Raw genomic sequence first — 26,296 nt, 5'->3', positions numbered from 1 at the left:
TCTCAGGTGGCACACAGACGCACAGGCACTAACAGGTCCGTCAGTTCAGTCCCCAGATGCAGAATCTGTAGTGTGGAAAGATGAACCTCAGTACAAATATCAGTTCTCTAGGCATGATGGTACACTCCCAGCACTCGGGAGGCAGAAGTAGGTGGATCTCTGTGGGTTCAGGACCAGTCTGGTCTATATTAGAAAGTTCTAGGCCAGCCAGGGATACCTAGAGAAACCTTGTCTCAAAATAAACAACAAAAGGCCATATCGTGTTTTAGCATCGTGTGAGCACTCAGAGTGTCCATACCATATTATTAGTAATACTGAGGCTCTCTCCGAGGTAGACATCAAAAACCTTAGAACTGGGTATGGTGGTGCATGCCTAGAAACCTGCACCCAGAAAGCTGAGGCAGGAGGACTGCCATAAGTTTGGAGCTAACCTAGACCACTGAGTAAAACTGTTTAAAAGACATTGATTCTCAGCCAGGCATGGTGGCCCACACCTTTAATTCCAGCACATAGGAGACAGAGGCCACAGATCTCTGAGTTCGAGGCCAGCCTGGTCTATAAGAGCAAATTCCAGGACAGCCAGTGCTACACAGAGAAACCCTGTCTTAAGGGTGGGAGGTGGGGGGTGATTCAAATTTTGATTCTGTTTTAGAGAGCTGGGTGCTCCTGTGATCTGCATGGCCTTTTCCTTCCCATAGGCTGTCCTCTGGCCTGTCCCAGAGCCCCGCCCATGTGTTTCATTGTTGGGATGTTGGCAGTGTCATTTTTCCTATTCTGCTTATCCCTACTCCCGTTTCTACACTCACAGTTCTCTTTCCCTCTGAAGCGTGTGCCAGAACACCATTCCTGCACCTTCAGTAGTTGCCAAACTCAGGGGGCACGGGTCCAAGTGAGGCCCAAGCTCTAGACTCCTGGTAGAGACCTGTGAGCTCCCAAACATCTGCACTCCTAGTCCTGACCAGTCGGGGTCAGCTGTTTGCAGCCTACTTCCAGCTGCATCTGTCACCATGGCAACCCACTCCCCACTGGAACAAGGAGGGTCACTGCAGTTGTGGGTTTCCTGGCTTACTCTCCCTGTACAGCATAGAATTCTGATCCTTTAACACACGCCTCAACACCTCCACTTTGTTCACCGCCTGTTTACTTTGCTGAGTGACGCTGGAGCTAAAGGTTTCTAGATAGTACCAGATTCCAACTCAGTCCCGTCTGAGCTAGTTCATGAGGGACAAATGTCTTCCCCTCTGCCTCAGTTTCCTACTCTGTTAAATGGAGCCGATCTTGTTATCCGTTTCAGTTGCTGTAATGCATGAAGTATTGGGGGCAGTCAGGAACTGTGTCAGGAAGTGTGCAGAGGAGGTCAGCCAGGAAGTGTGCAGAGGAGGTCACTCAGGAAGTGTGCAGAGGAGGTCACTCAGGAAGTGTGCAGAGGAGGGTCACTCAGGAAGTGTGCAGAGGAGGGTCACTCAGGAAGTGTGCAGAGGAGGTCAGCCAGGAAGTGTGCAGAGGAAGGTCAGTCAGGAAGTGTGCAGAGGAGGTCAGTCAGGAAGTGTGCAGAGGAAGGGCAGTCAGGAAGTGTGCAGAGGAGGTCAGTCAGGAAGTGTGCAGAGGAGGTCAGCCAGGAAGTGTGCAGAGGAGATCAGTCAGGAAGTGTGCAGAGGAGGTCAGTCAGGAAGCAGGCAGTGAAGGGTGTTGTTTTATGGTTTAGAACAGTCTCTAGGTCTCAGGAGGGTACCACAAGGGAGAACACCTGTCTTGGACACTGGGACAGGGCCCAACTTCAGTTTTGTGTATCCTCTGAATCTTCCTTAAAGATATTTAAGGATTAAAAATAACTGGAAATTGAGCTGGGTATGGTGGTGCACACGTTTAATCCCAGCACTCAGGAGGCAGAAGCCGGTGGTTCTCTGTGAGTTTAAGGCCAGCCTGGTCTACAGAGTGAGTTCCAGGACATCCATGGCTACGCAGAGAAATCCTGTCTCAAAAAGCAAACTGTTAACTGGAAATTTATACCTGGGCTTTGCACACTGGGCTAGCAAAACTTCCCCAGTAGAACCGGGGGTGTGAGTCAGAGGTAGAGCCCCTGCCTAGAATCCCCCAGTGAGGGGTGTGGGTGTGTCTCAGCGTTAGAGGGTTACCACAGCCTGTGTGAGGCCCTGAGCTCCTCCTCAGTATACAGAAAGTTCACGAGAGTTCATAACCATTTGACCTGCCTGGAGCTGTGCAGCACTCTGTGAAGTGTGGAATCAGGAAATGGTTGCTTTTTCTTTCCTTTCGGGTGGATGGCGCTCGGGGCCTCACATGAGCTGGGTAGTGCAGCAGACTGTCCTGGGCCGTGCTGTGGGCCTGGGTATTGGTCCCAGCAGCTGCAGTGCCGATCCTAACCAGTTCTGCACGCTTCCACTTTGATCCTCTCCTTAGAGAGAACCAGGGCTCCGGGGTCCCCATGTCTGGTCCCAACCTGTCCACCACCAGGCCAATCCAGCAGGACCTGGGCCGCCAGGACTCGCCGCTGGCCGAGGACCTCGACAACATGAAGAACAACAAGTTGGCCACCGGGGAGCCTGTCAGTCCCCACGACAGCCTGGGCCACACTGGCCTTCCCCCAAGCCCCACCAAGATCGGGAACAGCACCAACCCTGGTCCCACCTTGGCCACCAACCCCCAGAACGCTGCCAGCCGCAGGACGCCCAACAACCCGGGCAACCCGTCCAACCCCGGCCCCCCCAAGACCCCCGAGAACAGCCTTATCGTCACCAACCCCAGCAGCACTCAGCCCAACTCAGCGAAGACTGCCAGGAAACCCGAGCACATGGCGGTGGAGATCCCCCCAGCCTGCCCGCCCCTCAACCACACTGTGGTCCAAGGTGAGGAGTTGCAGGGTTGCTGGGCTGTTTTCTCCACAGTCCCTGCTCACAGTCTTGGGAGGAAGAAACACTAGACCCTGTGTGCAGCCCTCAATGGACTTGGCCTGTGGCCATGCTCCACACCCTACCTTCCCTCCACAGAGCCCACACTACCACAGGGGAGAAAGGAATCCCCAAGTGGAAACTGGGGATCTGGGGACAGCGCAGCTGGAAGCATCATCATTGTAAACGGTCTAGTGGCACAGTGAGCAAGGAAGGAGCTGGGGGCCTGGCCCGGTCGGTAGAGTGCTTGCCTAGAAACTCCAGCACCACAGACAGCCTACAGTAATGGTGGGTGGGGGTAGGAAGTTCACAAGTTCAAGGCCACCCTTAACTACGCAGTGACCTTAAGGCCAGCCAGGACCCCATGTCTGTTAACAAGGATAATGTCTGTTTATCCCAGTGTCTATGTCTCTGGGAACCGCTGTTGCTGCAGCACACACTTAGGAGCGTTTGCATGCTCTTCTCTCTCCTGGTGACCAGATGGCTCATGCACCAGTGTGGCCCACTTGGATCGGCCTCACTCCTCTGTTACCTGGGGCTCCGACCCCTAAAGACAACTGCGTACATTCCTGTGAGGAGCAAGTCAGTTTTGGGCTTGGGGTTGCTGTGTTTTGAGGTAGCATCTCACTGTGTAGCCCAAGCCTAAGCTAGAAGTGACCCTCCTGTCTCTCTTTCCCTGTGGTGGCAGAATTACAGGTGTGTGCCACCACAGCTGACTTCCCTGTGGTGGGTCTTGATAATAAACTAATTTTACTAGTTTTTAGATGAAGAAACAGACCCCCGGGGAGGTTCAGCCTGTCCACAAACAACCACACAGGGCTGTGGAGCCTGCCCAGGGGAAAGGTGCTGCAGTCAGAACTGGGTGTTCTCACAGGGTTTGAGTTCTCTACTCTGTGGGCAGCTGCCCCATGCAGGTCCTAGTCACATCAGAAAATCTAAGGGAATGGAGGCACCATTGCTCTGTAGAATGGGAGCTGATATTCTAGGGCCAGTTCACCGGCAGCTGTGTGACCTTGGACTAGCCACTTTACTTCCCTGTGCCCAGATTCCCTTCTCTGTCAGGTGGTGGGCACAGGCACCAAGCCCAAAGGGTCGGGTGACGCCTGGTGCACAGGAAGCTCTTTCCCCAGTGTCCTATGCTTAGCATTGGCTCCAGGAATGACCAGGAGTCCAGAGTTTTGTGGGTAAGGAGGAACCCATGTTTATCCTTGTTCCAACAGTAAACAAAAATGCTAACCCAGACCCACTGCCAAAGAAAGAGGAAGAGAAGAAGGAGGAAGAGGAGGCAGACCCTGGGGAGGACGGCCCAAAACCCATGCCGCCCTACAGCTCCATGTTCATCCTCTCCACCACCAACCCGTGAGTATGGGAGCAGAGGCCTGGCCAGGCTCCCCAGGTGGGCGGGGAAGCAGTGGAAGATTATTCTCTTCAGCACCATCTTGAGTCTTGAGGCCCTCAGTAGTCCCTCTTGCTTAACTCATAGGACATAAAAACTTGTCATAACATACTACCCTGGAAAAGACCCCTTCCTGCCGTGAGACGGAAACCACTGCCGTAATACCGACCTGTGCCCTGCTGGGACATGTGTCCTTTAGGAATTGCTGCCTTGTGCTGTCCACGACCTGCACGACCTGTGTGGCAGTCGTGCCTCTGAATTCTGTGAATAACCATTGCGCCACATAGATGTGTCAGCTTTTTTCTAAAGTTCAGTTTTCTCCTTTACTAAACAAATGTCTAAGTGGCACTTACTGTCAAGTATTGTTCAAGTGCTTTATAAATTTACAGAACAGCCTCTTAGCATTGGTGCAGTGAAAGCGGGTGAGGCTTGAGCCAGAACAGGCTGCTTCTAACAGCACAGGTTTTGCTTGTTTGGGTGGTCCTGGGGGTGGATTAGGCTTTGTGCGTACTAGGCAAGCACTCCGCCAGCTAAGCCGCAGCTCAGGTTTTCTGCTTGTGGTGGAAGTGATGGGATTTGTTTTGAGTTTTGTTTTTATTTTATTTATCATTGGGGGGTGTGTGTGTGTGTGCGTGTGTGTGTATGTGTGCGCGTGTGTGTGTGTTTGCCATGGCTCCTGTGTGGAGGCCGGGAGACCCTGGAGTCATTGTTCTCCTTCCATCTCCATGTGGGTCCCAGGTATTGGACACTGGGCACAGGTTAGCAGCCTTTACAGCTCACTGGCCCTTGTCTTTTGTTTTATTTTGCACATGTATTGTTAATATTGTATTTGTGTGTGTGTGTGTGTCTTGTTTTTAGTATGTGTGATTTGCTGATGTGTGTATTTTGTCCTGTATGTGTGTGTGTGTGTTTTGAGTGTGTAATTTGTTTTCAGACCAGATCTGACTCTGTGACCACACTGGCCCTGAACTCATAACATAATCCAGATGTCCTGAACTCTTAGTGATTCCTCAGCCGCATCCTCCCTGGCTCAGATTACTGACAGGAGACACTACTCTCAGTTTCTTTTTTTAGACACCAGAATATTTCACACATGGAAAACCTAGTCTTTAAACGGATCCGTGGGTAGAGAGGCTGCGAAGCCTGCCAACCTGAGTTCAGTTCCCAGGACCCACAGAATCAACTCTCACAAATTGTCCTTTGCTCTGTATGGGCAAGCCTTGGCACTGCCACCATCCCCCACACACAGATAAATAATGTAATTAACTAAAAGAATAAAAGTGAAGTCTTTCTATGTCCTGCAGAATCATTAGTAGTAGTGATTCCACTAGCTTCGGAACCAAGTAGTTCAGTTGTTTGGAGGGTAGGAACTCTTCCACAGGCAACAAGACTGTCTCAGGTAGCTGAGGGTTTCCAGCTGCACTGGACTATGGGACCCACCCAGCGCCCCATGGAGAGTCCTTGACAGATGGTCTGGGTGGGGCAATGGAATTGGACGTGAGCGGAGGGGAAGGGCCCAAGAGCCTGCAATCTGAGTGGCTCCCTGCTCCGCCCATAGCCTTCGCCGGCTGTGCCATTACATCCTGAACCTGCGCTACTTCGAGATGTGCATCCTCATGGTCATTGCCATGAGCAGCATAGCGCTGGCCGCCGAGGATCCTGTGCAGCCCAACGCGCCCCGCAACAACGTGAGTCCGGGCTCTGCTCCCCATCTGAAACAACAGACGAGACAGACATTTACCTCTGAGCCACACCTGCAGTCCCATTTTATGACTAGCCGGACTCTTATCCTAAGGGAGGCAGGAGCCTGACTCGAGTGGTCATAAGCACCCTCTGCTGGTCATGTTCAGTAATTATCAGCCCTTGAACCTGTAGCTCCTGCCTCCCCACCACACACCACCCAAGGTGTTCTATGTGGTTCCTGAAGCTAGAAGCAGGGACAGAGGCCATTTTTGCTAATCCAGACAGAAACAACTAGAGCCCAACTCTGGGCAGGATGGTGGAGAGAGGAAGGGGAGGGTTCATCATCCCAGACTGAGTGGTGCCCTCAAAGTGAAAGAGAACCAGATGGCCAGGTGGCCCCAGCATTTAGAAGATACTCCTGGAAACAGGAGAGCCCTGAGTGTGGACACTGGCCCGTCTACCCCATCACCCCAAGGACAGTCACCCCCACGGTGGAATGGACTCCTCCAAGGCCCTCTTAGTCCACTGGCTGCTTGGAGTACTTGAAACAGGCACTCTTGGTGACCAGCCCTCAGCAGGGTAAATCAGTAGGATTTGCCGCCATCTGCTGGACACTTTGATTCACAAGCTACACATCTTTAGTCCTGCCTGGGAGTGGCTCCTGGGTGGAAGCTGTGCTTCTGGGGAATTTTCAGTGTTCCCACACCCCAGTGGGCAACTGGTAGACTTACTAGGAGTTGAGCAAGCCTGTGATTGGGTTCCCTGGCCTTTTTTTGTCCGTGCAGGTGCTGCGGTATTTTGACTATGTTTTCACAGGCGTGTTTACCTTTGAGATGGTGATCAAGGTAAGAACAGTACTGGGGACATCCACAGACCTTTTGAGAAGAAAAAAGCTCAATCCAAGAGTAGATGTGCTGAGTGTGTGTGAGGGGAATTCACCAGACAGAGTGGTGGAGAGAGGGAGGAAGGAGCGGGGAGGGCAGGGAAGAGCAGGGAAGTAAGGAGTGACCCGTGGCTGGGAGGACTTTAGTGTACACATCAAAGGAATTGAGAGCTGTGGAGAGCTCTGGGACTCTGCATGAGTGCTCTCAAGCACCCTCTGATGACAGATGAGAGGATTGTCAGGGACCAAGTAGGCCATGACGAGGGCAGGAACCACAGATCACAGCAGAAGGAAGAGGTAGACAGAGTCTTGGGAGGCTCCAAATACAGTGTACAAGGCTTCCTGCATGATCTCCTGCGGGGTTCAGGCAGAGCACACTCTGATGCTTGTTCTTGAGGGCTTCAGAGTCAAGTTAGGCTCCCTTTCCTCAGAAGGACCATCTGTCATCCCAGGAGGGTGTTATCCTACTGAAGGGTTGGGGGCTCTGAACAAACTCTTCTCTCCCTCTAGATGATCGACCTGGGCCTTGTCTTGCATCAGGGGGCCTACTTCCGTGACCTCTGGAACATTCTGGACTTCATAGTGGTCAGTGGGGCCCTGGTGGCCTTTGCCTTCACGTAAGTCTCCATGCAAGGCTCCCCACCCCAAGTCTGAGTCCCGCTGTCAGATGTGGGTCGTATTCCGGAGTTCTGAGACAGGAATGAGAGCTGTGGGCCAGTGGGGGTGGAGGGCGGGCAGGGTATACCCAGTGGCGCTGCAACTGGCTTTGTGCATGCCATCACCATTAAGGAAGGAAGGAAGGAAGGGACCAGAGCCACCTTCCACTCCTCCCACAGCAAGGAGGTGGCCTCTTGCTGTTCTGCTTCTAGTATTCCTGCCTCTGGGGACATCTCATCTCCCTACCCACAACTCCCCTACATGTTGTCTCTTTGGGGTGCCCCTGAAAAGACAATCAGAAAGCAAGTGTGCATGAGATCCCATCCCACCTGTTCCCCAAGGCTCCTCACCATACACCTGGTGGCCTACTTCTATGTGTCTCTGTCCTCCCAAAGCTCCTAGGATGCCCTGCCTTCAGCAAGGTTATATACTATGGCACCACTCCACAGTGGCACCCTGGTAATAGGTGGCAGTTTCAAATATGGCTCCTAATTTCTGAGTGACCATTTTAAAATGGCAACCGTTTCAAGATGGCACCCAAGTTCAGAGTTACCATTCCAAGCTAGCACCCACTTTGTGGTGGTGCTGGAGAACAGGGCAGCCATTCTAAGATGACTGTAAATTCTTACCGTCATCCCAAGGTGACGTTCTAGGGTTTAGGGGCCATTGCAAGTTGGTACCCAGGCCTGGTGATGGTGGTACACACCAAGATGGTACCCATGTTCTAGATAGCCATTCCAAAATGACTCCTTAGGTCTGGGCAGCCATTCCAAAATGGAGTCCAGGTTGTTGAAAACCATTTCAAGATGGCAGCTGAGTTCTAGGAAGCCATCTCAAACATGCTCAAGGGGTCAGAAGCAATTCCCACATGTTACCTGAAATCTCGCCATCATTCCAAGATGGTGCGTAAGTGCAGAATGGTCATCTCAGTGTCCCCGGAGGTCTATGCATCCACTTGATATGGTATCTAGTGTCTCAGTGGCCATTCTCAATGATACACGAGCTCGCCATCCAAGTTTCTAGATAGCCATTTCAGGTGGTGTCCAGCCTGAGATGGAGCTCAGGTTAGGTCTAATTGGAGAGGGAGCCCGAGATCCCGGCAGCAGGCCTATCAGGGAGAGACCTAACTTGCTCCTCATCCAGAAATCCATCTTGGAAACCAAAACTGTGCTTACCACATAGGTCAGTCCCAGAAAGAACGGTCTTACAAGGTCTCTGACCCCACCCCCACCCCCACCCCCGGCACAGAGACCTGAGAGTTTCTTTGGGCTGTCTGACTGGCTGCCTCTCAGTAGGCATGGCCTCTCAGCCTGTTCCCTCCCCTGGCACAAAGTGTTGATTTCATGACAGAGGACCCCAACTGTTACCCATTTCCAGGTGAAGGGCTACAGTAGAACCTCCCAGGCTGCCCTCTGGAGCACAGCAATCTGTGGTTGTGGTGGACATGAATCAGCATTTCCATAGCCAGCAGGCCTAACTCGGCCTGACTCCCAGCTCTCTTTCCTTTTATCCACTCTTCTGATTCTCTCTCTGTCCTCCCTGTATTCTCTTCTCTTCCCTTCTTTTCTTTTTTTCTGGTCCTGAGGATGGAGCCAGAGGGTGGAACCAGGGGCCTTTGTGCTGAGCCCCGAGCGATGCTCCCAGCTCTAGAATCAGACTTCTAATGTTCCCACGAATTCGGTGCAAACATAGTGCTGTGCTGTGTTCCTATAATTCCTACGTAAGAGAAGGTCAGACCAGGGACAGCCATGTGCCTGTGCAGGCTGGCAGTTCTAACAGAAACAGGCATTGAAAGCATGGGCCACGGATTCTCTTGGAATTTTGGAAGAACTTGGAATTGTGGATCTTACTATGAGGCAGGAGAGGAGACACCTTGACCCCTACCATTCCCCTACTCACTACCAAGAATTCACTTGGCCCTGCCACTTCTCACTGAAGACAGGACTGCAGCTCGGTGCAAGCTGGCCAGCACCTTGTTTAAGTCACTCCTGCATATCCAACAGCACAAGCAATTGCCAGTTGCTGCTTGCTTCCCAAAAGACGTTTCAGAACCTCCTTGTCCCCCAGTCCCCAGCAGCAGGCTCTGCTCTCTTGTACCTGAGGTGTTTCAACTGTGAGTCTTTGTTTGGTGTCTCCTTGTTGTCATGGTGGAGCAGCAGCTTGCTGTTTTCCTTTCCTTTGTCTATCCCATGAGCCTGTCTGCTCATAGACAAGGTGGAAAACCCCAACAGGAGTAAGCAGTACCTCTGTCTGGGTGTGGTGGCAAATGTGAGGTCGAAGCAGGAGGATTGCTGATCTAAAGCCAGCCTGGGCCATGAAGCACAGATGTCTCAGTGAAGAAGAAAAAGTTTCCTAAGTCTGGCAGACTCTCGGTGCCTCAGTTTCCCCATGCAGCAGGTTGTAATGGCTCTAATGAGAGGAAGTGCCTTGTGTGTGTCACCTATGACGCTGTCACACCAGAGTAGTGATCCCCATTCCACATGAGAAACTGAGGCGAGGGGTGTGGAGAATGGAATCTAGGCCATCAACCTGTCCCCCTGGGTCCTTCCTTCCCTGGAAGGTCTGAGAGGCCGAGGAGCAGGAATGAGAAGGAGGGAGGCTGCTCCCTTCTTGGATAAGGGGGATTGAGGCAAGGACTCTAATTGTCTGCCTGTGCTCTCCCAGGGATGTGCCGAACCCTCTGAATGATCCCCCCTCCTCTCCTCACCCAGATCTGTGTGTATGGTCTGTGTTGCATTAGGTATGGGTGTGCATACATGTGTTCTCCGTCCACTAACCTTGTCCATCTTCCATGCTCCATCACTAACGAGCCATCTCACAAGCTCTCACCATGAGGGACCTCACGCTCAGTGCCGATGCTTTGGAGCAGCTAGCTGACATCTCACAGCAGCTGCTAGCTAGATCATGATCCCACCCTCACTGCCAAGAGTCCATCTGGCACCACCGCCCCTCCTCCAGAGCAGGTCTTCAGCTGCTGGCAGACTCTGGCATAGCTGCCAGAGTGTAGCTTGATCCAGCTCCTCCTGCACCCTCAAAGCCACACTCCCAACAACTAAAGAAGAGGCCCTCCAGCAACACCCTCAATAGCCCTATCCCTGAGGTGCTCTCCTGCAGTACCTTAAAACAGCCCTGTCCCCGAGGAAGGCAGATTCAAGCTCAAGATGCAGGCGTGTGGGTTTGACTCTCAGTCTGCCTAGCTTCCTCATCTGGAAAATGGACACAGTGGTGCCATCCTTCTGCAGGTAAATGCAGTGACACAAGACTCAGCAGCACATACACCGTAGGGGAAGGCCACGGGGCTGGAGCTCAGGGAGTGCTGGCCTGGTGTGCCAGTGACGTTGGAAGCACTGCTAACGACAATGGGGAAGGGCTGTAGACTCACAGGCAGGGCTGAGAGCCCTAAGCTGGACCTCAAGGAAGGCTCAGTAGAGAGATTTGTAGACATTAAGCCATTCAGGGTTGAAAAAAAGAAAGTTATTGGGTATAACATGATGCCTAGAATCCCAGCTCCTCAGGAGACTGAGGCAGGAAGACCACAATGTCAAGGACTGCCAATAAATTTAGCAAGACCCTATCTCAAAATGAAAAGTAAAGAGAAGTCTCAAGGAGTGGCTCAGAGGTAGAATCCCCCAGTGAGGGGCTGGGGGTAGCTCAGCAGTAGAACTCTGACCTAGCATGTGTGAGGCCCTTGATTCCATCAGCAGCAACTCTCCTTCCAGAAAGGTCCACCCACCAGAGTGACACACACGTCTACATCCCAGCTACTTAGAAGTTGGAGGCAGGAAGATCAGTCGTTCAGGCCAGCCTGGGTTATATCTTGACGAGTCAGTGTAAGTCAAGGTGGAGGCTACTGATACTGAAGCATCATGAAGACAAGCCCATTTTCCAGATGAAGCTTGTTGGCAGTCAAAGCGCCATTCAAGCCTCTGTTCCCTCCCCATGAAACTCACCTACAGCAAGCTGAGTCCCCGTGCCAGGACCGCTGTAGGAAGCGACCCTGCTCTTGGCAGTGACTGAGTGGCGAGTTCACCCAGGGTAACAGGCAGCCCCGGGGCTGCCTTACTTCTTGGAAATTTGCCTTTGCGAGCTGCTGTCAGTGCCATGTCCTGCCCAGTGCAGAGACTGAAGGAGGAGCTGGTCCCTGGTATCCCAGAGCCCAGTGCCCATGTCTGTCTGTGTGTGTACTGTGTTCTCTCTGAGGCCACTCACGATTTGTCTCTCCTTTCGACGCCACCTCACCAGGAGCAGTACACGGTAAAGTGCCTCTCTCTCTCTCTCTCTCTCTCTCTCTCTCTCTCTCTCTCTCTCTCTCTCTCTCTCTTTCTCTCTCTCCTATTCTGTCTTGTCTACCGTGCCCCGTTCGCAGCCATGTTGGTTCTGGCCTTCTTTTTCTGTGGCCTTTGTTCTTGCTGGTGTCCTGTTGCTTACCATGACCAGAGCCTGCTCCCCAGGGGGCAGAGGAGTCACAAGGACTCACAGCCTCACCTGCCACTGTGACCCACTAGCTCTTACCCAGAACAGAAGGGGCAAGACGTGTTCTTCCTCACATGTGATGTCAGCAGGGCCAAGCAGTGGGGGAGAAGAGTTACCAGAGCAGCTGAGGTGTGGGAAGTGGGCTTTCCAGAGAGGAGGTGGCCACAACACTGAGGAGCCTCTACCTGGCACATCTTTCTAGCCCACTGTGGTAGGGCACACCTAACCCTTAGGGACTGAGGCAGGAGAATCTTAGAGGTTCAGGTTTGCCTGACTTACATAATGTGTCCCTGCCTCAAAAACGGTAAGATATATATAGAAGTCAGTGTTCTTCTTTAATACGTAACAAGCAGTTAGAAATAAACACTGATCAGTGGACAAAAATATATATGAGGAAATATCGGGACTGGGTGGTGGTGGCGCACACCTTTAATCCCAGCACTCAGGAGGCAGAGGCAGGTGGATCTCTGAGTTGGAGGCCAGCCTGATCTGCATAGTTCTAGACCAGCCAGGGATGCATAGACAGATTCTTTCTCAAAACAAAAAAAAAAAAAAGACACCTTAGTTAAGGGTTGGTCATGCAAACATGAGGACCCGGGTTCAGTCTCTAGAACCCATGGAAAGCCTGACATGGTGGCACACATATAAACACAGAATGGGGTGGAGAGGCAGATCCCTGGGGATCCCTTGCTGGCCAGGACGAGATTCTGCTTCAAAAGATAAGTGGTGACACCTGGAGAACGTCACCTGAAGTTGACTTGCCTCCACCTGCATACATACACAGACACATGCACACATCTACACAGACACATGCACACATCTACACAGACACATATGCACACACACCAAGGCAAGAAACACATTGACCGAGAGGGCTGCACAGCAGCACACACATTCCCACATGCACACACATACACAGCTATAACCAGCTTTCCTCACCATACCAGGAAATGGTGCTGGTGCTAGGCCGCTCTGCCCACAACTTGGGCAGTAACCAGTATGAACATGTTTGCTCTGGGACTTCAGCCTTGGTCCACTCCAGTGTCCTGAGACCTCACACCAATTGTGAGTCAGTAGCTGGGACAACAGCCAAGATTAAAGAGAAAACACAGAAGAATTCATCACAAGTTGGGCCTCTGAGGGTTTCCTATTAAACACAGCCCTTGTCTAAGCCTGACATAGATCTCTCCAGAAATAACACCAGAGGCTGACTGGAGCCTAGAGCTGTGGAGGGAGGAATCAGGAAAGGGAGGTGAGCATTGCGGGGTGGTCAGTGTGCAAAGCCGGATGGCACACACCCATAATCCCAGCACTCAGGAGCATGACATCAGGGGATCTTAAGGCATGGGCTACATTGTGAAACTTTGTCTCAAGGAAATAAAAAAAATAAATAAAAGAACTGGTGAGATGTCTAAACTAGTAAAGACACTTGCCACCAAGCCTGACAACCTGAGTTCTACGGGATCTATGTGGTAAAGGGGAGAACCAACTCCCAAATGTTGTCCACACATGCTGTGATATGCATTTGCCCACAAGATAAATAAATCTAATTAAAAGGTTTTTTGACTGTACACACCTTTAATCCCAGCAGTCAGGAGGCAGAGATAGATGGATATCTGAGCTCAAGGTTAGCCTGGTCTACAGAGTGAGCTCCAGGACAGCCAGAGCTACACAGAGAAATCCTGTCTTGGAAAACAAACAAAAAAGTTTTTTGGCTGGGCATGATGATGTGCGCCTTTTAACCCAGCCTTCATGAGGGAAAACAAAAACAGGAAGATCTCTGAATTCAAAGACAACCCGGCCTATGTTGTGTGTTTGAGGACTCCACATTAAGGCCTTCTCTCCTAAAGCAGAAAAAGGAAAAAAAATTATAGAAATCCAGGGGTTGTGGCCAGAGGTTGGGCCATGCAGCAGTCAATGAGTTGATCTAGATTGCAAAGGGCATTGGCATGTCAAACCAAAAGTCTGCCTTGCTCTTTAAGAACTCAGATTTGGGAAGGACCCTCAGTAGGATGAAATGGTGACCAGTATGTATGAAAAGACAGGAAATAGATGTGTGGAGCGCTAGAGTTTGTCGTAAAAGGTGGCCCCAGTGAGCAGTAGTTACTTGGGAAAGCACCCTCTGGGGTTTGGGGTAAAGACAGCAGACAAAGGTGACGCTAGGATGTGTGTTTGGGCCCTGAGTAAGGGTGGGGGGTCTGTTAACCACAAGCTCTTGGTAGCCCTGTGACATACCATTCTCTTAGGAAACCAAGTTGTGGGTAGCTAAGAGCCCTCTGTGTCTTTGGGGCCTGCATGGCTAAACTCAGCAGGCCACACTTTTTACCACTGGCAAAGATAGGTGGGGACCTTAGCAGACTGAGGCAGCAGTCTTCGCTGAAGTCATGTTGGCATTTGAAAGGACCAACCCCTGGTCACTGTGTCCTTCAACTTGAGGGAGGTGCACCACCCCGACTCCTTCAGAAGGAGGGTAGATCTCTGGCAGTCACCAGCCTCTGAGGCCAAAAGGCAAAGAGCAGTGGAATGGAAGAGTTGATGCGGAAGGCTGTACATGGTGCACGCTTTAGCCCCAGAACTTGGGAGGCAGGTGAAGGAGGAGCTCTGTAGTTCCTGGCAAGCCACAGCTCCATAGTGAGACACTATCTCAAGAAACCTAAAAGGAAAAAGTTAGTGCAGAGCGGGGTCTTCAGAAAACCGTGAGATCAGGATCTCCTCAAAGCCGTCTGGTTTCCAGGCCAAAACTAGAGCATCCTTCGGAAAGGGATGGGATGTGGCAGACTCAGCCCAGACCTGGGTGCAGGCAAGAGAGACCACATGGGGTTGTGGGCCCCTCCCCAGCCTGACTTCCACTCCATCTCTTCCCTTCCCCAACCCTGACATCCCCCAACAGTGGCAATAGCAAAGGGAAAGACATCAACACCATTAAGTCTCTACGAGTCCTCCGGGTGCTACGACCTCTAAAGACCATCAAGCGGCTGCCAAAGCTAAAGGTGAGACAGGTCGGGAGAATGGGCCCTCAGACTGGCCGCGCGCAGACGGAAGGGTTGCACATTGCTTCAGAATGGTCTGAGAAACAGACCATGGTGGGAAGACAATCCCAAGTTCAAGGTCAGCCTGGATCCACAGAGGATTCCTGTTTCAAAACACGTTAAAGGAGATGCTAGCTGCCCGTGGCCTTTGTATATGGGTGTGCTTACGAGGCTTGTACAGCAGATGGCAGCAAAGGGGTTGGCTGGCAGAATCTGCCCTAGGTCGGGATTTCTTTTGGTGGGTCACTGCAGAGACAGGGCAGACCCTAGTGAAAAGGCACTAGTTCCGGGGCAACAGAACTAACTTAAATAGTCGGGACATGGGGATGTATCTCAGTTGGCAGAGTGCTTGCCTAGTGTACAAGAAGCACTGGGTTCCATACCCAGGGACTCTTGACTGTGGAGGCAGGATTAGAAAGTCAAGGTCATTCTTTTAAGACCCTCCTGAGCTACACAAGAGCCTGCCCAAAAATGGTTGTGAGGTGCCTGAAACAGGACACCTGTGCACAGCCACCATACTGCTGTTAGGGACGGGGTGAGGAGAGGTCTACTTTCCCCCAATATTTCAAGCCAGCTGCTAGAACCCACAGGTGCCTCGGAACCAGAGGGAGCAGCAGCCATGCTTCCAGCCTCACGCCTCTTCCGTGTTTGCCTCTTCCTCTGGCGCAGGCCGTGTTTGACTGCGTGGTGAACTCACTCAAGAACGTGTTCAACATCCTGATCGTGTACATGCTCTTCATGTTCATCTTCGCTGTGGTGGCCGTGCAGCTCTTCAAGGGCAAGTTCTTCCACTGCACGGATGAGTCCAAGGAGTTCGAGCGAGACTGTCGGTGGGTGGGCCACGGCCTCCGGGACCCCATGGCAGGGGAGGGTGAAGTACAGGGTCAGCAGTCCAGACACTGAGACAGAGGGATGACTCTGGGTCCGCTTGGATCTGGGATAGGATTTTTAAAGCCAGGTGCAGTGGTACACACCTAGGTCCTCAGGACTTAGAAGGCTGAGTTGTGAGACCAGCCTGAGTTACAGAGTGGGCACTTGTCTCAAAAACTAGTGTATGAGCTTGGTGTGTGCAAGGCAAGGTGCAGGCCCACTCCCTAGCCTAAAAAGTCATAACAAGGAAGAAGTGTGCGGTGTGAGGCACAGACCTTGGGAGCTGAGATGAGAGGTTGAAGAAGTCCAGGCAAGCCTGGGCTACACAGAGAGACCCTATCTCATAAAAGAAACAGTTTGAGAATTTGGGCCCACAAACTGGGTTAAGCCATTCTCTTCGTCTCCCAGTGACTTGGTGAAGTGGGGCTCCATAGTCCCTCGTTCAGGAGTGTCTGAGCAGCCCTGTTCAGATACTCCAGGCATAGTGGCACTGGCCTGTCATTCCACTGCTTGGGACACTGAGGCAGGAAGAGCCAGAATTCCAGCCAGCCTGGGCTGCATTGTGAGATCCTGCATACAAAAAGGCTCCTAGACTCTAGGGTGGTGTCTGAAGCTCACTCCTTCCTGCTCTGAAAGAAGCAGTCATTGCCTCTTGAGGTGTGAGAACCCTGAAATAGGGCATCCCTGTGTTTGACTCCCCGCCCAGTCTGTGTCCCCACACCCACATTCTAGCCAGGGTCTCAGCTCCCACAGGGACAGCGCTGTGCACCTCCAGGCAGCACAAATGGCCTTAGGGAGGTGGTGGCGCCCTGCTGACTAACCAGCTCTCTGTGACAGAGGCAAGTACCTCCTGTATGAGAAGAACGAGGTGAAGGCCCGAGACCGAGAGTGGAAGAAGTACGAGTTCCACTACGACAACGTGCTCTGGGCCCTGCTCACGCTCTTCACCGTGTCCACGGGCGAGGGCTGGCCGCAGTGAGTGGCCCACGTGGGAGGGCGAGGGCTGGGGACCCCGGGAGCAGGGGAGCAGAGTGGAGGAGCGGGGAGGACAGGGGTGTCAGAGCCTGGTTCTGTGCCCAAGGTCATTACCAAGACGGCGCTCTTATAGTTAGGGGCTGTCCACGGGGCTGAGTGTGGCTCTGATGGTGAACTCCAGCCTAGCTGCTGGGAAACCCAGGTTACTCCCCCAGCAGCACAAATGTGAACACAAACTTAAAAACAACAGCCTTACTGTGCATGGTGGCTGTGACTTTAACCCCAGCATCCCGGGACAGTGGCAGAATCAGGGATCTCTCTGAGCCTGATGCCATGACCACCCAGGGCTGCACAGTGAGACTCAGAACAAAGACTCAACAGCTCTGCTGTTCATCCAGAAGGCAGGAATTGGGCTCCCAGCTCTCACACCAGACTTCACCACCTGCACTTCTAGGGACCTGCTACCTCCGAGCTCTGAGGGCACTGCACTTGTGTGCATGTACTCACACATACACACAGTTTTAAACAAAAGAAGAAAGAGCGAGCCCCAGGGCTGGGGGGACGAGTCCGTTGGTAAAATGCCTGAGTTTGAATTTCAGCAGCTGCATAGCAGCCAGGCATGCAGACACATACTTCAGTCCCCAGTACTAGTCCCAGGAGCTCCGTGGCTGTCCAGCTTGGCTAAACCAGCAAGCTCCAGGGTCAGCAAGAGACTCTGTCTCCCAGAATAAGGCAGGGTCAGCAAGGTAGCTCAGCAGGCAAAGGGACCTGCATGGTGCAAGGAAGGAACTGACTCCCAAAAGTTATCCTCCCAGGGCTGGAGAGATCGCTCAAAGGTTAAGAGCACTGACTGTTCTTCCAGAGGTCCTGAGTTCAGTTCCCAGCAACCACATGGTGGCTCGCGGCCATCTGTAATGAGATCTGGTGCCCTCTTCTGGCCAGCAAGCATACATACAGACAGAACACTGTATACATAATAAATAAATATTTTTTTTAAAGTTATCCTCCCTAACATGGCAGGCATGTGCACACAAATAAATACATTTAAATGTTGGGACCCAGTGCGCAAGAATGCTTGCAGTTCTCCTAGAAGACCTGACAGTCCCCAGAACCCAGGGCTGGCGGCTCACATCGCCTTTGATTCCAGCTCCAGGGGACTCAGCATCCTCCTCTAGCCTCTGGGTACCTGCACTCATCTGCTTCATAGGCACACACACACACACAAAGATAAATTTAAGAAGAAAGTCATAGTCATACAGAAATGATTTGTCCAAACAAGGTACCCATGTTCATCACGGTGAACATATATGTATGTTATCACATCTGCTATACACAGGCACTGTTTAGACACCAATTTTTTTCCTTTGGTTAGAGATTATTTACAGAGCAAGACAGCCATGAACACTGCATTCACCAAACACAGAACTTTGTGTCTGTGTGTATGTGGTGCTGGGAATGGAACCAAGGGCACTAGAACCATGGAACCAATGGAACACATTCAAGGCACTGAACTCCACCAAGAGAGTTTTTAAGCCATACATCCTGTGCGTCTTTATGGTGCTGCTTTTACCACACTTCCACACGTGCTGCTGCTGAACCTCCTTCACACCCACCACCACCTGTGTTTAAATGCCCACGTTGGCCAATGCCTGCGTTCAAGATGCCCTGCCTCATCCGTCACCACAAACCTGGCTTTAGATACCAACCAAGGGGTCCTTAGAAGAGTGTCCAAACTGCTGAATGTCAGTTTCCCTATGTGCAAAGTGGAGCCAGGGCTGCTAGGAAAGTGTGTGAAATGCTCAGCGTTCTTTGGCACATAATCAACCCAGTGCTTCTCAGAAGGCACTGACTGGGCTTTATCTCTTTTCCATCTCCCGTCTCCCCCGCCCTCCTTTGTCCCCTCTGCTGCTCTCCTGTCTCCTCCACCTTTCACAGGGTCCTCAAGCACTCAGTGGATGCCACTTTTGAGAACCAGGGCCCCAGCCCCGGGTATCGCATGGAGATGTCCATCTTCTACGTGGTGTACTTTGTAGTGTTTCCCTTCTTCTTTGTCAACATCTTTGTGGCCTTGATCATCATCACCTTTCAGGAGCAGGGAGACAAGATGATGGAGGAGTACAGCCTGGAAAAAAATGAGGTACCACTGCCTAGTTGTGTTCCCTGTTTAAAAACTGGTACTCCGCCTTGTTCTCTCTCTCTCCCACACACACACACACATACATGCACACATACACACATACAGCAAGAAACTTGAATGAAAAAGGAAGAGCATCACTGAAGGAGGCGGGCTTATTATAGATAAAAGGGAAAGTATAGCCAGAGGTAGAGACATCTGGGACAGTCCAGAGGGTACGTGATCCTGAGCCTGGCCATGTGAGGAGAAGGGGGAGGAAAGACAGGAGAGAATTTCCTTGCCAAGAGAAGCAGCCTGGGCCAAGAGACTGACCAAAAGGGTATAGAGTAGACCAAAAGGCCTGGTAACCAAAATGGCTGGATTATATAAGGAAGAGCAGCTGGGGGAAAGGTAGTCTAGCCCATGGGCTGGGAAATTTGGGGTAAGGGTAAGGATATGCCAGCCTTACCCTGTGAAAGGTAGGGACTGAAGGATGCTGGGGAAAGCTAGCAGCCATGTCCACTTCGTGAAAATAGGCAACTCAGTTAGCCTTTTGTCCCAGGTTTGAGACCTGACATCCCAGTCTGTTTGTTGATAATCAGTGATAAGGGGGATGCAGTCTTTTCTGTGACTCCTTCCTGTTGACATTGGGGTGTCATTGTTAGGTACCCAAGAAAGTTGGGATGTTGGCCAAGGCCGAGAAGAACAGGCCGTTTCAATGACTATCCAGGCTCTTCAAGACTATCTGTTGTTAGAGAAGTGTAGGTCTTATTGGAGCAATCTGTAAGGCTGGACCACCTGGGATGTCTTAGGTAGGGTTTCTATTGCTATGAATAGACACTGTAACCACAGCAACTCTATTTAATTGAGGTGGCTTCCTTACAGTTCAGAGTTTTAGTCCATTATTATCATGGCGGGAAGCATGGTGTCATGCAGGTAGACATGGTGCTGGCTACATCTTAATCAGAAGACGACAGAAAATAGCCTGTGACACTCAGAGTAGTTTGAAAATAGGAGAACTCAAAGCCCACCCCCCACAGTGACAACACTTCCTCCAATAAGGTCACACATACTCCAACAAAGCCACACCTCTTTAGTGAGTTTCTTTTCTGAATCTGGTAACAAGGAAAACTGTAACTATAAAGTTTTCAACTCCCTCGGAGACCCAAGAAGGAAATATTACCTGAGTAAGCAAGAAATGTAAGCAAGGAACTTCCAAAATAATGTGAAAAATGACAGAAACAGCTCGCTGCCTGAGCAATCATGCAAAGGTCCTCTGCAGTGTTGGGAATCCATCTTTGCCCTACAGGCCTAGCATATTTGAAAGACTTTTCTGTGAAGCAGGATATTCCAAAGGACTGTCCTAATTTGTCTTGGCAAAGTTCGACAGTCACTCTCTTTTGTGTCCTCTTTGTCCAGTTTGGACAGTGTACGGTCAGTAATTGAGTCAAGGGCACTTTCTTGCCCAGTGGCTAACTTTTACCACAAAGAAAGTAAACTCCATATGGAGTTTCTTCAATGTCCATCCTTTTCTCTGAAGCAGATTGGTGCTGCCAGGACCAGAAAATGTCTCATTGTCATAAGAAAAAGAAAAGAAAAGAACCTATGTTATTAATTTAAATGCCATATTCTATAGATCTCTGAAGTGTTTGAAGACAACCTATCTATCTAAAATATATTTGTTTGACCTTGAAAAAATACCTTATATGACTACAAATTCAATTGTGATAGGTGACTAATTACTATCCTGCATTTCCTTATTATCCTAAACAGTTGGTAATAATAACTTTCAAAGAGTAGAAGTTTCCATTACATTGTCCAGTGAGCTGTATAGATACAATACCTTGAGCAAGATTAGAAATGTATGTACAGAATATTTTAACAAAAATAACCTTAAATTTGTATCAATCAATATACAAAAATCCATACCAGTGTAAAATATTTAAACTGATGGTTGCTTTTTTGGCTTAAAAGTAGATTCAATAATCTACCTTTTTATCCTATTTCTATATCTCCTTTTTCTTTTCAGAGCAGACTCAATAATCTACCCTTATATCCTATCATATCTATATCCCCCTTCTTTTCAAAATGAGAACCCTGAATCTAAACTCCTTTATTCCTCTTTTTTCCCTGACCATTACCAATAACAATTTGTGACCAATTCCCCTAAACAATGACAAATATCCATAACCCACTGAACAACCAAAAACCACCCACCCCACCTCTTGGGAAAGTGGGCTTCATGTCTTAAAATACTTCCTGCTGTCTGGGGCTACGGCATCTCTAGGTGACTCTGAAAGGAAAAGTCTGGGTTAATTGTCAAGTCCTGGGAGAGGTCGCTATATCGTTTGTTGTTCACTCTCTGCATACTGGGAATGTCCCAAGTCCTGCTAGAGTAGTCTGTCAGACTGGATCATCTCAGCTAGCCACCTCGAAACTGTTCGTAGTCCAAAGCCAATCTTTAGGTGGTGTTTTTCAGCTTAATAGTGTTATAGTTCTAGTGGAATTGTCATGGGTTCCCTTCCTCCTTTTGGAGACTTCAGAGGTTACTGTTAAGTGGTCATGGTTCCCTGCAGAAAAGCATTTTAAATGTCATATGCAGTGGATCTCAAAGAGGTTAAAAGATCAATATTTGTTATGTACATCCATAGTATAAAAACTTAATTCCTAGTTACCTAGGAATTAAACCTTAAACCAAGATCATGTACAGAAAGCTAGAGGGAGTCTTTTTCTAGAATTAGTACTCTATATGACCATTAATATCATGACAAAAAAATGTTTAAATGCATACAGATATATTAATTTTATAAATTTTGAGATAATATTCATGTCTTATGGAAAAGTTCCAAAGAGTCAAAATAAAACCAAAGGATTATGAGATTAGTGGCAATAGAGTAATCCCTAATTTTGGTTTATCTTTTATTTTTAAGTATTTATTTATTATGTATACAATATTCGTTCTGCATGTATTTCTGAAGGCCACCAGACCTCATTACAGATGGCTGTGAGCCACCATGTGGTTGCTGAGAATTGAACTCAGGACCTTTGGAAGAGCAGGCAATGCTCTTAACCTCTGAGCCATCTCTCCAGCCCCTAATTTTGGTTTTTCTTCTGTTCATATCAGGTGGCTCTTCTGACGTGAGACAGAGATTTTAGATTTTACTTTAACAACATGCTTGACAGAAATCTTTAATAAATAAATAAATTTTTAAAAAAAGCATGCTTGGGTTTAGAGAAGGAGAGAGCCACAGTCCAACCCCAAAGCCAGCTTTAATTTTAAACTGGACTGGGACTACAAAAAGACCATTTGCATATATGTCTGTAGAGAACAGCAGAAACAAACATTTGGGAAGATTTATGAAATTTCATCCTTAGGCTGGAAAGATGGCTCAGCAGTTAAGGGCATTGCCTGTTCTTCCAAAGGTCTTGAGTTCAATTCTCAGAAACCACATGGTGGCTCACAATCATCTGTAATGGGGTCTGGTGCCCTCTTCTGCTCTGTAGCCATAAAATTTTATCCTCTTGGAAATGTTTACTCTTTTTCTTGGTACGCTTTTTTCTGAATGATTTGTCCTTTTTCTTCAGACGTCTCATCTGTCCAGTGGTCGTTTATTCTCCTGAAGAGACAAAAGGACAACCCTTCCCCAACCCTGGCTTTGGGAAGGTTCCCTTTTGGGAAGTTATATCTGATCAAATGAGAAGCGTTTCTTAGTCATATAAGATAGTTTAGATTGAATGGTCACACTGGTTAATGAACTATCATCTCTTCTAATTAAGAGATCTCTTTTGTTCAAAGTGAACATTTATCAATTTTCTTCTCCTGTGGAAACAAAGGCAAATCCCTCTCCAATGTAACACAAATCTTGGTTTCCATTTTGAGTTCAGTACATCTTTAAAGTATACAGGCTGATTTAATTCCATAGATTTTCTACTATCCACTGTCTCTCCGAAGCTGTTGTTTCTTTCTCATTAGCATTTAGAAAATTCAAAGTTAAAGCATTATACAATCTTTATTTCTGGGGGTCTTTATTACCTTTTTATGTTTATTTAACATATCCTTTAGAGTTCAATTTGATCTTCTATAACTGCTTCCCTATAGGAATATGGTATACCTGTAATAAGCTTTATATTGTAATAAGCAAAAAACTGTTTCATTTGCCAGAGACATATGCTGGAGCATTGTCAGTCTTAATTTGTACAGGCATACCTGTTGTAAGGAGGCCGCTTGTTCATTTTCCAGCTGCCCAGACTCCCAAAATAATCACACAGAAACCATATTATTTAAATGGTTTGGCCCATTAGCTCTAGCTTCTTATTTGCTAACTCTTACATCTTAGTTTAACCCATCTCCATTAATCTGTGCATCACAACAAGGTCGTGGCCTACCAGCAAAGTTTCAGCACGTCTGTCTCTGGCAGTGGGCAGTGACTCCACGACTTATCTCTGATTCTGCCTCCTTTCTCCCAGCATTCAGTTTAGTTTTCCCTGCCTAGCTCTATTCTATTCTACCCTGTCACGGGCTCAAGACAATTTCTTTATTAACCAATGGTATTCACAGCATACAGAGGGGAATCCCACATCACCTCCTAATAAATCAATAAAACTGATAATGTTTATAATTGACATTACATAAATCTCACCTAAATTATTTATCCTCTCATGTAAATTGTTTCATTTTCAGACCGTTCAGCATATTATCATACAGGGACCTAATTCCCTCCCTCCATTGGAATAGTGTTTCCCATTTTTTTCTCTTTTAACTAATTCCTCTCTTTAAGAATTCCCAGTCGTCTCTCCAAACCCGCTGACAATGACGGTGACCTGTGAGGTGTAGCACATCTGGGGGAGAGCACAGGTGGTCACAGTCTGGCTGAGGGCAGCTGCAGCTGTTAGTGTGTAGCCGTGAGCTGAGAGTGGCAGCCCGAGGAGAGGGATTCTAAGGAAGCAAGAGGGAGCCAGCTGTCTGGAAAATGCACACAAGATTGTGCAGAAGAAGCACATGTGGCAGGAGCTGCCTGCAGGCAGAGCCAGTCGTTCAAGGTCAGGGAAGTTCTGTGGCCTTTGGAGCCCAGGTGCTTCTGGAGTTTGGGTGGCAGCTGGAGACGGTTGTAGAGAGGCTGTAACAGGAAAATCCCAACCTTGCTCAGAGGCTTGTGGGGAAAAGAAATGAAAATCTAGCCAGCGGGGGCAGTGACCCCAGTGGGAGCCTCCATGTGCAGCTCCCACTGGCTGCAAAGCCCTGGGCACACAGCCTTAATGTTAGGCACCAATTGCTGCATGAGTTCTAGTTGGTCTTAATAATTAAAACCCAGAGTCAGATACTGGGGCAAATGCTGAAAGATCAGAGAGACAAAGGAGCAAGCCACAGCCAGTTCTTACCTTGCTAACTCCTCAGCCAAAAAAGGGGCCGAGTGCCTGACTCCTCCCACCTTATATTCCTCTCTCCGCCCAGCCATATCACTTTCTGTCTATCTATACAGACTTTCAGACCTCTGTGGTTAACTAATGAGTACCTCAGCCCTCTGATCTTCAGGCAAGCTTTATTTGCTAGAGTATCACCACACTAGACAAATGTTACTGTAACCTTGAGTAGACCTTAGGAATTTATAAACCTTATCAAATATAGCTTATTTATCAAACATATATTGTTACTTATCTAAATTTTCTAGAAGCCTGGGGTTGAACAGTTAGCAAAGCCATAAGTAGTAGTTAGGTGTAAATCTCTAAATCAGCTTTTGTTAATCTGAGTAGACCTTTATAACCTTAAAGTTTTATCATCATAATCCATACCAAAATATTTTAGGCCTATTGTGTTTCCTGAGTCTAAAAAGAAATATAATAATAAGCAGTAGGACTAAGGAATTTTATAGGTGCTGCCTTGCTTGGTTTATACCACGTGGCCGTCTTAAGACAGTGAGGTAAAGTTCATGGCACATACCCTTTAAGTTCAGTAAGACGACTGCCAGCCATGGGGCTGTTACTTAAAATGCCATCTTTTGTAGATCATTTTTAAACATGAATTGAATTTAAGTTACATATACCGTGAATAGATCTATTTTCTAAATAAGACTTGAATTTAAATAAGAGTCGAATATAGCAAATTAAGACTCAACCTTTTGTTACAAGTTTTTTGTTTTGTTTTGTTTTTCAAGACAGAATTGCTCTGTGTAGCTTTGGAGCCAGTCCTGGAACTGGCTCTGTCGCCCACCTGCCTCTGCCTCCCGAGTGCTGGGGTTAGAGATGTGTGCCTCCACTGTCTGATGATTCAGTACAAGTTTTATATCCTGAAGGTTTTTTTTCTTTTCTTTTTTTTTTTTTAATTGAGACAGGGTTTCTCGGTGGTTTTGGAGCCTGTCCTGGAACTAGCTCTTGTAGATCAGGCTGGTCTCGAACTCACAGAGATCCGCCTGCCTCTGCCTCCCAAGTGCTGGGATTAAAGTCGTGCACCACCACCGCCCGGCTTCAGTACAAGTTTTTTTTTTTAATATTTATTTATTTATTATGTATACAATATTCTGTCTGTGTGTATGCCTGATGGCCAGAAGAGGGCACCAGACCCCATTACAGATGGTTGTGAGCCACCATGTGGTTGCTGGGAATTGAACTCAGGACCTTTGGAAGAGCGGGCAATGCTCTTAACCTCTGAGCCATCTCTCCAGCCCTTCAGTACAAGTTTTAAACTGATTTCTTTGTTACAAATTTTACACAACTTTTTAACCATACCCAATGAACTTAGAACTCAACTCCTGAGATAGTTTACAGCGTGGTCTTCAGAGATGTTTTCAGAACAGAGCGTGGAGGCATATTAGAGATAAAAGATTTTTAGGAGTGGGGAGTAGAGCCTTAGAGGTAAGGGACTCGGAAGTGTCTAGCAGGGAGAGTTAACACACATGAGATTGAGGGACCATCTGTTTGTTCTGTGGCAGGAGTTACAAGTTGTGAGAATTTGAGAATCAAATTTTTGGCCATTAATCTGTAGCAAAAGCTGTAGTAATAAAATGTGAGTCTGTGGAGGAAGAGAGAGGGGATTTCTGTAAGCTCCAGAGGGCGTGGGCTTAGAGAAGTTGTGGGAGGAGTTCCGCCTGAGCAGGGGGCATCCTGACAGGGCCTAAGGAAGAGACAAAGCAGGCAGCTCTGAGTGGGAAAAGGAACCTTTAGCAGGGAGCTGAGAGCAGAAGCTCTGGGATTATAGGCAGGATCTGAGAGATGAGAGAACAGGTCACACAGGCCTGGACTGGCTTAAGGAAGCTGTGGGAAGGAGCTGAGAGGGAACAGGGTTGCAAAGCATTATAGACCAAAAAAAGTGTAGAG

General features: G+C 48.9%; 1 protein-coding gene across 6 annotated transcripts in view; it reads left to right on the top strand.

Moving 5' to 3' along the window:
* The window catches only part of Cacna1a (calcium voltage-gated channel subunit alpha1 A), a 265,280-nt gene that overhangs the window by 189,473 nt on the left and 49,511 nt on the right, over positions 1-26,296 (top strand). For all 6 annotated transcript variants that reach the window (XM_050120775.1, XM_050120772.1, XM_050120774.1 and 3 more), the window contains 9 exons: positions 2,419-2,864; positions 4,127-4,265; positions 5,861-5,990; positions 6,771-6,830; positions 7,379-7,485; positions 14,889-14,988; positions 15,697-15,857; positions 16,735-16,872; positions 18,808-19,009. In XM_050120775.1, coding sequence (XP_049976732.1) covers positions 2,419-2,864; positions 4,127-4,265; positions 5,861-5,990; positions 6,771-6,830; positions 7,379-7,485; positions 14,889-14,988; positions 15,697-15,857; positions 16,735-16,872; positions 18,808-19,009 — 1,483 coding nt within the window. The remainder of the gene's footprint in view (positions 1-2,418; positions 2,865-4,126; positions 4,266-5,860; positions 5,991-6,770; positions 6,831-7,378; positions 7,486-14,888; positions 14,989-15,696; positions 15,858-16,734; positions 16,873-18,807; positions 19,010-26,296) is intronic.

Source organism: Alexandromys fortis, unplaced genomic scaffold (genome assembly GCF_014885135.2).
Source record: "Alexandromys fortis isolate MF-2015 unplaced genomic scaffold, M_Fortis_MF-2015_v1.1 scaffold_186, whole genome shotgun sequence".
NCBI lineage: Eukaryota > Metazoa > Chordata > Mammalia > Rodentia > Cricetidae > Alexandromys > Alexandromys fortis.
Note: the sequence above shows the minus strand (reverse complement) of the source record. Positions and strands in the feature narration are given on the sequence as shown.